Source organism: Limulus polyphemus, unplaced genomic scaffold, assembly GCF_000517525.1.
Source record: "Limulus polyphemus unplaced genomic scaffold, Limulus_polyphemus-2.1.2 Scaffold262, whole genome shotgun sequence".
Classification (NCBI taxonomy): domain Eukaryota; kingdom Metazoa; phylum Arthropoda; class Merostomata; order Xiphosura; family Limulidae; genus Limulus; species Limulus polyphemus.
Window position 1 is genome coordinate 594,394 of NW_013665872.1, and position 11,914 is coordinate 606,307.

The 11,914-nt window shown below is 32.9% G+C and overlaps 1 protein-coding gene across 1 annotated transcript in view; it reads right to left on the minus strand.

Moving 5' to 3' along the window:
- Positions 1 to 11,914, minus strand: part of LOC106456834 (acetyl-CoA carboxylase-like) — an 87,531-nt gene that overhangs the window by 42,113 nt on the left and 33,504 nt on the right. The window contains exons 18-23 of the mRNA XM_022382608.1: positions 7,038 to 7,178; positions 5,727 to 5,847; positions 4,943 to 5,041; positions 3,210 to 3,266; positions 2,529 to 2,570; positions 1,688 to 1,825 (exon numbers count right to left, since the gene is read on the minus strand). Of these exons, the coding sequence (XP_022238316.1) occupies positions 1,688 to 1,825; positions 2,529 to 2,570; positions 3,210 to 3,266; positions 4,943 to 5,041; positions 5,727 to 5,847; positions 7,038 to 7,178 (598 nt within the window). The remainder of the gene's footprint in view (positions 1 to 1,687; positions 1,826 to 2,528; positions 2,571 to 3,209; positions 3,267 to 4,942; positions 5,042 to 5,726; positions 5,848 to 7,037; positions 7,179 to 11,914) is intronic.

An 11,914-nucleotide genomic window follows, 5' to 3' on the forward strand; every position in this document is an offset into this window, starting at 1 on the left:
ATATATATATATCATAAGTCTACCTTTGGTATACCATAGCTACATGTTTGGAAATATATGCTGTCCAGATTTAAACTTTAAATAAATGCTGCTGCTGTAGTCCCGTTTTATACCATGAATATATTCCATCTAACCATTAAAATAACACACTCAAAATATTGCCATATGTTTGACATATATCACAATAAGAACATTTTGACAGTATTTACCATTGTTATGCAGTAAGATTTGATCTAAATACCATTCAGACTTAAACAATTTTACTTACCACCTTAGAGTTCATATTTATATTCAATACAAATTTTAGCATTGTAATACATTATAATCTATTTAACATCATTTTTTGTAATAAGCAACCAATTCCTTTGGCAAAAACACCTTTCTTAAAAAAAAGAAAAACAAACAAAAATATTGGTTTAGCAAAATAGATATATGGAGGATATTTTGTGCTAAACTTAACAAAACATAAACACAGAAAGAAATAAATAAACAAATATAGAACTAAATAAATGTGGAAATACATAAATGTCTATAAGTATATTTACGTATTCCTACATTCGTCTATTTATTTCTACATTTGTTTTCTTCCACAGTTTCTAAAAGCTTTTTAAACTTACATCTTCACTTCACCTTTTCTATTCTATCTTGCTTTTTACATTTCCTTGTTGCAACGAAATTTGTGTCAATCAAAAGGAGTGGGTGGGACCATTAACAACACTGACTGACCACACAGATTATTTCGACCCCAGTCTAAACTAACCGACTGACGATGCGTGAACCAGTTACTGTACAAAGAAAATGTTTCTTAGAGACAATGTCTAATACAGTAATGAGAAGTGCAAAGATGGAATAGTCATTTTTTAACCTTCTCTGCACAGCAGTAGATATCCTACAAAATGATCATGACAATACTGGCAGTAATGTCAGATCTCAGGTACCTCCGAATGTTTCAAACATATCCTTTACTACAGTACAAAATATTGTTGGCAGTAAGTATGCCTTCCCTAGCCTTAAATATGGCAAAATAGTTTGTTGATATTTTTAACAAAGCAAAGAAAAGCAAGACTCGGAGATTTTTGTCTAAACTTATAAACCAGGTTTGTATTTTTATTTAGCTGCAATTACTTGTAATTTTAAATAATGTACCAGTAATTTTGCCTAATATTAAAATTCAAGCACTCACAGTTTATTTCAAATACAAGGCCTACTTCATTCATGGCATCACACATATTTCCATTCAATATATTATCATATGGAAAACACATAGGAATTGTACAATTTTTACTTTTCATTTGTTACTTTACCACAGTTGCTTAAAATAGAGAAACTATGTTTTTTTTCTATGAGATGAAAACAATATGTTCATGCTCTGTTTATTAATGTTTTTGCATTGGAAAGGACTGTTACTTACACTTCCCAAAAAATGTTCAATATTTGATGGTATCACAATAACTACAAAAGGTTAATGTAAAAATGTAGTTCTGATATATTCTATTCTACAAGGTATTTATATCAACTATGGCTGTCATATGATTCGCAGATTTACATATTCCATATCATTTTAACTCAATCTTCTGTACCAGAATTTTAGGCAGTTCGATATTGATTCTTATTTTACAGAAATATTTGTATTCAAATCCAATGTAATATTTTTTCAGTTTTTATATTACATCTAGTGGTTTCTAACCTTTGCCTTTCCAAGATACAGGTGCATTTTTTGATTAGCTGTTGAAATAGCCTCTAGTTCATAGTTACAAAGACGATTCATTTCCAGCTGGAAAGCTAAGGCTGGTTCCAGATGTCGATATATACGGTCTTCCTTGAACTGTGGAAAGATGTTTTGGTGTTACACATATGATCTACAAAGTTCTACACAATACAAACATTACAACTTAGCATTATTATCATCTAGAAGATGTTTAACAACCTGACACACAAGCTTATATCCAGTTTAAAACATCAGGATTACCAAAAAATCAATATCTTAAATTATAAGCAGCCCAAAATTTATGAAACATTTTAAAGAGCTTACATGATCTGAGATCAAAATTTTATACTTTATACTATTATTTTTATTATTTGTATATGTATTCACAAAAGATACTTCCTTATGGAAATGCAAAAACTAAAGATTAATTTACATAGTATATACATCACTTTAAATTTTATAATCACTCTAATAAAATAAATAACTTGTGTTGGTTTTTGTAACAATCTGTACATTGTATTCAAGGCCAGCCCTTGGAGGTGGCAAAATATATCCCCACACAGGACACCCACTCCAAGAGGCACCAAAACTGACATTGCAATTAGCAGTTCTTGTATATTTTGAAGGGGCACTAAATACAAATTTTACACAGGCCACAATTTTGCCTATGACTAGCACTGATCATATTTGTCACAAAGAACTGCACATGTACAAAACTAAATATATAACACAGTGAAACAATGAACAAATAAAACTAGTCTTAAATGAACATGTTCATTTGTTTTAAATAAACAAATTGAGTTGAAAACACAGAACTCACCCCATCTCTTTCTCTGTAAGTAAAATATTTGGGAAAGTTATGCTGAAAGAGAAATTTTTCAGTTTTTTATTTATTTAAAGACACATTTTTTTCTCATTATAAATAAAGCAATAAACAGAATAAAATCTATGTGAAAAACATTTAATTTTTTACAAACTAGTTTTCATATTACTACATATATCACAACTATTGTATGAATAAAAGATAACCAGACTAGAGTCTACTTTTTATTGTATGACAAAACTTCTTTTCTGTGACTGAAAATGAAACCTAAATCTACTACTATTCACTGAATGATGTATTTTACTAATAGGGAATATATTTTTATTTTCCAACTGTGAATTACATAATGAAAATGTTTAGCAAATATTATTAAATTTTTTATGTCAAAGTATTTACTGAAACTGAAAAACAGAATCAAATCATACACCGCTAAAAAGATTCAGAATAAGGTTTGAAGACAATGGGTTTGTATATGATGCTATATGTAATTCTGAGGCTACAAATTAATACTGAATCACTTATACTGTATGCAGTCCTAACAACAACAATAAATTTTACTTTACTTAAATAGAACCTAAAAATAATTGTTCCCTGAAATTACAAGTAAACTTCTGACAGCCTACTAAATCTCAAGTAGTTAATTAGAAACCACAAACCCCTCTTTTTCTTCAAACTTACCTTCTGCAAAACAACAAATGTAATTCTTCTTAAAAGTTTTTCAATCAACTCTGCTTTCTATGGACAAATAAAAACTGTTTGTTATGACTAAAATTACAAAATTAAATACAAAATTTTATGAAAACAATATCTGAAAATCAACTATTTAAAAAAAAATGTCAAAAAAAAATTTGTTTGATCACATCTCAGTTCAACAGTTGTCTGAAGATATGCAAGTAACACTACCATCCACCATGTTTCACTTAATTTATTGCTAAAGTTGAAGGTTTGCCAACCAGCAGAAAATATGCAAAGTTTAAAACAAGTAATTTTTTCTTAAATGTAAGAGTCAGTCAGCATCTAGCCATATATTCAATAATATTTGGATACGAGAAAAATTGCATACAAAACTTTTATTCTCACATCATCACTTAGTAAAGTCTGATTCTATATAGAAATTAATATGGAAGAAAACAAAGATATTAACCATAAGTATTCTTGTAAAATTAAATCTAGTTAAAGAAATGTAGAATTACTTTAACAATTACTCAGTTTATAAACTAGACATGCATAATAATTATTCATGTTGTACTTAAAGCCTCACTATAGCAGAAAAAAAAATTAATAAGTATACTGTGTTATCAAAAATACATAGAAATTGTAAAAAAAAAATCAAATGAAGACATAATTTGCATTCATAATTTTTATAATATTTGGTTTTGTTTATAATTGTTAAAAACAATCTTGCAAGACATCTGACCACTGGACTAGTGGTAGAAATACAATATATACATTATGTAAAAACTGCTGTAATAAACTAAACAGTATTCAAATAACAGTTACAATGTCATATACCAAACATAAGCATTATGGTGCAAAGCAAGTATGCATATGGAAATTTCATCACAGTTTATAAGAATAAACTGTACCTACAAGTACAGTGTTGTATTTCTACAGATTAGGAGACAACAAACACAGAAAAAATGTTACAGCAAAGGATTTAGGAAAACAAGAGACAGTAAAACATAATCTAATCTGTAAAATAAAGGTTCAGGTTATGAATGAAAATTCTCCAACCAAAAAAAAAAATTCATTGTGATGAAGCTTGGCATATCTTATGATATCCTTAACAAATACAATAAGCTAATTATCCAAAAGTTTGCAAATTTCCAGCTATACCTTAAAATCAATGGCTGTTGTCATTAAAAAGATGACAAAAAAAAATTGAATCAGAGTGATCCTATTCAACCACATGCTTATCAACTCTCTTGATGCAGTAATATACTTTAGTTATACTTAAGTATGTTCTTGGAAGTTGATATCCACATACAGTGCAGAGTTTGAGAAAGGTTTGTCAAAATATGTAGTATAAGAATAAATGCCACTGCACTTAAGAGAATTCTGTTACAATGAAAATTACAGCCACAAATATTGTTAACAGCATAGGTATGTAATTAATAAAACAATGCATTAGTTATAATCACAACAAGTGTTGTGTTGAATTTTAGTTTTGATCTAAGTAAGCAGCTTGCTCTGATCAGAGATTAATAGTAATATCAGGAGAAAGAACTAAAACATGGCCATTAGATCAAACATAACCGGCAAAAGAAGTAATGGTTTTAAGAGCAACAGAGACCCTGGATCATTTTTATAAAGTGTAGATAACCCTGAAATACATTTAAAGAAGAGCTTCAGTTTTGTTATCCAGTGCTACTTTACTTAATGAAATATAATTTATAAATCTAAACTCTTACCTTTTCTGCACAAAATGCATAAAACATTTCACTTAAGGTTTCATCTTCATCTTTTTTTGACATCATAACGGCAACGTTAAGAATATGCATCGGTTCAATCTGCATAAAAAGTTACGGATAAGTTTACATCATGCATAATAACAGTGCAAAAATTTAGTTAGAAATTAGATAATTTTTATACCCAATCAACAGTTAGATGTAATAACATATTTAAACATAAATAAAGATTTAAAAAAATATGAACTGTTAGTACAGCTTCCTAACACACCCATTTAACAACTGGTAAATGAGTATTACCATTCACATGCAAGTTTTGTGTTTTAATGTTTATATGATTAAAGGTACAACTGTTGCAATTTTTTTCCAGTTAACTGATAACGCAAGGGGAACAGTGATATCATAAATTATTGCAACAGACTAAGAAAGTGGAAAAGGTTATAATACCATTTATTCAGTTAGGTAAGAAAGGATTGGGACAAAGCCCAAACATACCATACTTTTAAAAGTGGTTGGTATTTCAAAAAGTCAAGAGTCTCAAAGGCTTATAATATATTAACTAATAAAGGAAAGTGGTTAAAAATGTCAAATGGTAAATTAAGGAGAAAAAAGATCTCACATAGCTTTTTGTATAAAAAGTAATGAAACGGAACAATAATCCCAGATAGTTTGTTTAGTTAAATTATAAAGAAATATGATAAAAACATTATACAATATACTTAATCAACTGATAAATAAATGAAACAAAGACCACTAAAATATATACAAAAGAAATACAAAATTATACCGGAATGGGATCATCATCACAGAAAGACACTCCATGAGATCTAGGAGAAAAGTCACAGTCCAGAAGTCTAGGGCTTGGTGGTGGAGACTGACAAAACAACTGCATAACATGATCAAAATTCCTGAAATAAAAGTGAAGATATACGTGTTAGCACGCTTTACTTAGGAAATCTACAGTTACGTATGTTAATGTGAAAGAAATCGCATTTAAAGACTAAAACGTAATAAAACAAATGACAAGATGTGTGTGTGGATATGTACAGATACCTTTGTCTATGTTTGCTGGTTATATGTGTGTTATGTAATTATAAAATTTTGTGTAAATTCACAGTATACATACATGAAAGGTTGATCTTAAAGAACTGAGCTACAGGTTACCATGCAATAGACAATGGCAAATCACATGCCAATAGTTACATATGTAGTTAATAACAGTTTTATATAATCTATAATTGAGTTATGGTACAAAAAATAATAGATGAAGTATAGTTTTTCTGAATAAAAAAAAAATAGTTTGATATTTATTTAGGAAGTTTTAGAGATTATGAAAATGAAAAAAAAGTATATTTAATCTTAACGTGAAAATCACTTTGCACTGAAAGCAGTCAACACATATTTATGGGCAAATTTTAGTAAAAATACTTAGTTAAAAATTCTGATTTTTTGTCAACAAGTGACTTATAATGTTTTATTGAAAGCTTGTCAAATTTTGGGAACATAGATTAATTTCTAACACTTTGCTATGAAATAAACAATAATTAAACTTGTTCCAGTTGTCATCATAGTATTTTCTTTAGTACCAATCGTATAATACAATCATACAAGCTTTATAGTAAATTCTGTCCAACTAACAATACAGTAACTTTTGCCTCACCCTATATATAAAACTTCATGCTGCTGTTCAATATATAAAACACGTGAGAGTAATATGTAGTCGGACAAGTTATCTTGCCTTGCAATTCTTCTGAGATATTGTGATGCGAGATCTTTATTTTAAGATCCTGTGCTTTATTGTCAGTTAATAAAGTTATAAACACATCATAACTGCTAATTTCTGTCCAAAACTCAAAATAAGCATTTCCTATCTTGGCAAGTTTGAAGCCTGAAAACTTAGCAGTTAATTAAACGTACATAAATTCAGACACATTAATAATAATGTGTGTGTGTGTGTCTATTTTAGATGTGTTCATACATTTACATACATTCATGCATATAAACTGCATAAATGCCGTAAAAAAATGACAAGAATAAAACACATATTGCCAAATAATTGTTCCAAGTTTTCTTAAACTACTGTTATCTTTCAACATACTTAACAAATTCTTCAAATGTTCGAAATGCTGTAATAACTCCCATCCTTTGGCAGCTGTCTATATTTGATGGGGTATCTGATTCGAAAGTTAGATCTTCTTTGTTTGGTGTAGTACATCCTGTTGTCTTAGAATATGCAATCCTGCAAAATAAAATTATATGTAAAGATAAATCTGAAATATTATTTACATATACATACTGAAACTTTACATGGTTAAACTTTTTAGTAGTTGTTTTCCTGATGATTGTTTGAAATCACCGCAATTTGAATATTTAAAGAAAAAAGAAAGAAGATATACACATCTTGAAGAATTACATATTTAGTTACCAGGTTTCTAATATTTGACCATTTTTCAGCATTAATAGATAAGTTTATAGCTTTTGAAATGCATATTAACTATGAAAAATCTATGTAATGACTGTCCATAAACCTTTTAGATGCTCATCTTAAAAGACTAATTTGAAAATCTCATATCAAGGGTCTCAAATGTAATCACATATCCCCTTCATCAGTCTCAAATTTCCTCTGACAAAACAAAAACAAACCTCCCTGGTAATACTGTTGGTATTTCTAAGAATAAACAATACATAAAAATAGTATTTACTCTTAATATGCATGGCTACACAGTCTTTTATGCACTTTTTGCTAAAGTATACAATGGTAAGATAAATACTGTGATATGTACAACCCTGCTGTTTTTCTCACACTTATTTCTCTGTTTCCAACCAACATGACAGAAGATAAATTGTGAACACACAATAAAATATCTGTCAAGTGTCTTGACATCACACGTTTTTGTAAGGAACTGACTGAACAAGTTTTTCCTAAGGCTTTCATTAACTAATTATCTAAACTATGTTATGATAACAAAGTTTAAAAACATGCATCCAAATGTTTCAGCAATGTAATGTCAACAGTTTTGACTGAAGAGAAAACTTTTCTAGTCTCCAAATATTTTTCTAACACTGAAAATGTATTTTCAACAGGTACTTACCTCCTTCTCTCACATAAATAGCTATTCTAGTTCAGTGCTGCCCTCTATAAGCAATTTTTTTCTTTTGCATGCCACAAGCCTTGTGCTCCCACGTTACCCGAGATCAACGTGGTTCAACTGCATCTCGCATGCAAATCATCATGTAGCAGCCCTCCACCAATAGGAGTGCGACAAACCCTCCTGACACATGTGACACTCTCTATTTGGTTCAACCGAACTATACTTTTGGCAGAAAATGGAAGCACCGGTTTTCAGTGGGGAGGAAGCGTGAGAAGGGGTAAGTACCTATTGGAAATACATTTTCAGTATAGGAAAATTATAACTTCTGATACAATACATTACCTCCGTTCATATAAATAGCTAGAATCCCACATTTAACAGGTGGAGTGACTGATGCAAAGGAAAGAAAGAAGCATCCTTCAAAAGTGTCCTAAGAACACCCTGAAAGAATAGCTACTTGCAGTAGAGGATAATATGTGAGAGACAGCACCACTTCTGTACCAGGTATACTCTTCGCCTAGTATGGAAAGAGGTGTCGCAGACATGGGCAGAAATTGGGAGGGGCACATCCAAAAGGGAGAAAACAATGGTTGAAGAGGGATACAAGCCACACGATATTGGATACTTAATCCCATAGAGTACATCAATGTGAGTGAGAGTAAAAGGATGTGCCTCTGGGTGTAGAGTGGCTAGGGTGAATTGGAGCATACACGACAAGTCAACTGCATCCAAAACCCTGCTGCTGGGAACCAACATCTACGTGGGAGTAGGATGAGGATCATACCATTGGTAAGTTAACTACAATCCCAAACCCAGCCAACTGGGAACCAATATCCATGTGGGGATAGGAAAGAGGATCATACCACTGATAAGTCAACAACAATCCAAAACTCAGCTATCTGGTGAGGGAAGGAAAGGGGATCATACCACCATCACCTCAAGTTCAGCAGACCGTGTCCCTTTTTATCTTAATGAATCCTGCTCTGTGATGAGTGGTGCTTATCCAGGTATACTTAAACTAATCAAATCTGCACTGTAAAGCCATGATGATTTAACAATTATATTTTCCATGGCCATTAAACACACACTGTTGAGGTGGGGTGTTCCACAAAATTGCTCATAGTTTTTGCTGGTGATGTATTCATTCATATGCCTTTTCCAGACTGTACTAACACATGGACTTCATGAGTAAAGCAGGAGGAGAGAGCTGCCCATCTCTGCCATTCCTTATATTGAATAAATCAAGAGTGGTCTGCTTTTCAAAATAGGCATTTTGTGGTCCTGTTGCAATATCTCTTGTGTTGATGTTTCTCCAGAATGTCCACCACATTTACTCCCTCTTTTTTCTTCCAGTGGAATATGGGAGTTCTTACTACTTTCCAGTTCCAAAACACTGGGGTGGTGGACCATGGAGGCATCCTCCTGAATGTGATAATGATATATGATATAAATATTGATAAAACCATTCAGTTCAGAGTAGGCTGGTGGTGTTCTGCTGGTGTAGATGACGAGATGCCCTCCAATCTGATGCTCCATTTCTGTGCAGGTTTATCCAAGGGGATGTTGTAGCTTTGGAGTGAGCAGTCAAAATTGCAGTTCACCTCTTCGATTGGAATCCCTCATCCTACCCTCACATGGATGTCGGTTACCAGTGGCTGTAGTTTGGATTCATAGCTGAACCAATCAACATAAGTCCTCACAAATGTATTATAGGTGTCTCTGTTTCCTCACTTATTTATACTCTTATTCCCTCCACCCATGTTGTGGGTCATGGTGGTGGAATTTGCAGCTATCCTAACTTCTGTTATCCCTTGATTATTATCTTATTGTTCATAGACCAGGGGGTACCAGATTCCCTTCTTATCTCCTTTTTCCCCCTTAATCAGTTCCTAGTGTCTTCACGCTCATTAGGCACCTTTCTTTTTACCTGCTTCTCTTCCTTGTCATATGTTGGAGGTATTTCTTCCATCAAGCACTGGAACTACACCCCATATGTTTATCTTCCATTATCTGCTCCGGGTAGCTATTTCTTCCTCATTGTTGTACCATTTTCTACCTCTTGCCATCCTTCACTCTTTGGTTAGAGTGTGACTGGGTAAGATACCTTTTTGTATATATATACCTCTTATTTTTCAGGGACTTGTGTACTAGTTTTTGTGCCTTGCTCTTTGAGCCTGTTTCAGGTCTTTATGTCTTTGTCTCCGGTTCCTCATCCACTTGCCTTGGCTTTCAATGCGTTCAGACAGGATTGGAACCTGTTTATACCTTTCTTTTCTCTTCCCATTCATTATCTTCCCTGGGTGATTTCATTCATCCTTGCCACCATGTGTCAGGTCTTTCTGATTGCTTCTTCCTAGCCGACACAGATATGGTTTTCTCAGCTGCTTCAACTTGATCTGTCCTTTTTGTTCTGGATCGATTTTCCTCCCCTTCCCTTTGGCAGCTTGTGGGGCAGTTTCTTCTTTTTTCTTCATTTTAATTTCCTTCCATCACCCACCTTTAATCCCTGTTGAATCTGTGTCTCATACCTGCTCTGGGTTGCTTCATTGCCTTCAAGGCTTCTTTGCGTTGGTTCCTTTTTATGCTGTTTCATTCCAAGGCACCACTCCTCTGTTTGTGACTTTTTCATTCCTTCTTTACCCTTTGGATTTGGCTTTTGATTCAATTTGCTTTTACTTCCCCCCATGGTGAACAAACTTAAGACAGCTCTATGGGGAATGAAAAATAGAAACATTAACTGTGGGCATCCTCAGTCCTGGAGAAAAGGCCCACCACAGTGTGATAAAAGACAATACAGGAAAGGGGGTGAAAGAGCCAAGAAGTGATTGTGGTGAGACAGATCAATCACAGAACTCCAAACTGCATCGAGAATACACAACTAATGGAGGAACTCTTAGATGTAGAACAGGTAACTGACGTGAAGGTGCCAGACATGGAACATGAATAAAGAATGCAACAGTCAAAGAGAAATTGAGCAAACAAAGAAGAAAAAAATAAAATCTAGCAATACAGATAACCCACATAATGCTAAAGTCACAGGAGTAGCATCCTACCCCAAAAAAATGGACCAGTGGAAGAAAAGAGCCACCCATAAGTCCCAATTAGAAGTGGAAGGGAAAGGAACTTGATGCAAGACAGTATCCTAATCCAGAAAATCCCAAAAGCAAAGAATCCACATTAATAGGGAAAGAGTCAAAAATGGCAATCACTCCAACATGGGGTTTGGGACAACATCTATTTTAACAATTTTCATCACCTGATTATGAATTGGCCTTCCCAGGCCTCTAATGCAGAGTCTGCTAGACCTACCTCAGCTCTTTTTATACACGTTTCACAGTTGTTGTTTTTTTCTCTACTTTTCCAGACATTTTGGTTCATGCTAGACCATTTTGTCTCTTATTTGAGAGATGGTGCTGACATGCCTCGCCCTCCATGGGCTTTGGCTCATTTTGCTTTAGCTTACTATTTGGCAGATTTTTTTTTTCTTGCTTCTCTGCACGAATCTCTGTTGCCTGTATGGGGGCATAATCTGTTAAATCTATCCCCCTTTCTCCCTAGCCAAGTTTTCCAGCCTTCTTCTTCTCCTATCGCCTCTCGTACTAGTATTGACTGCCATACACCTCCTCCTTATTGAGTTTGGCAGTTTGAGGAGGAAGGCAAGCAATAGTAGGAGAAGGTTGGGCAGACCCCAGACCCAGGGCCCTCAAAAACAAAATTAATTGCAAGTATAAAATATAATTACTTACAAAAATGAAAAATCCTTATATTGTTAAATTAAGTAAGTGTATATTGACATTCAAAAAATTTAGTAGATGGAATCTGTTGAAGAAACTATACATTTAACCAAATTTATAACTTACCAGTAAGATGAATGACAGGTAAG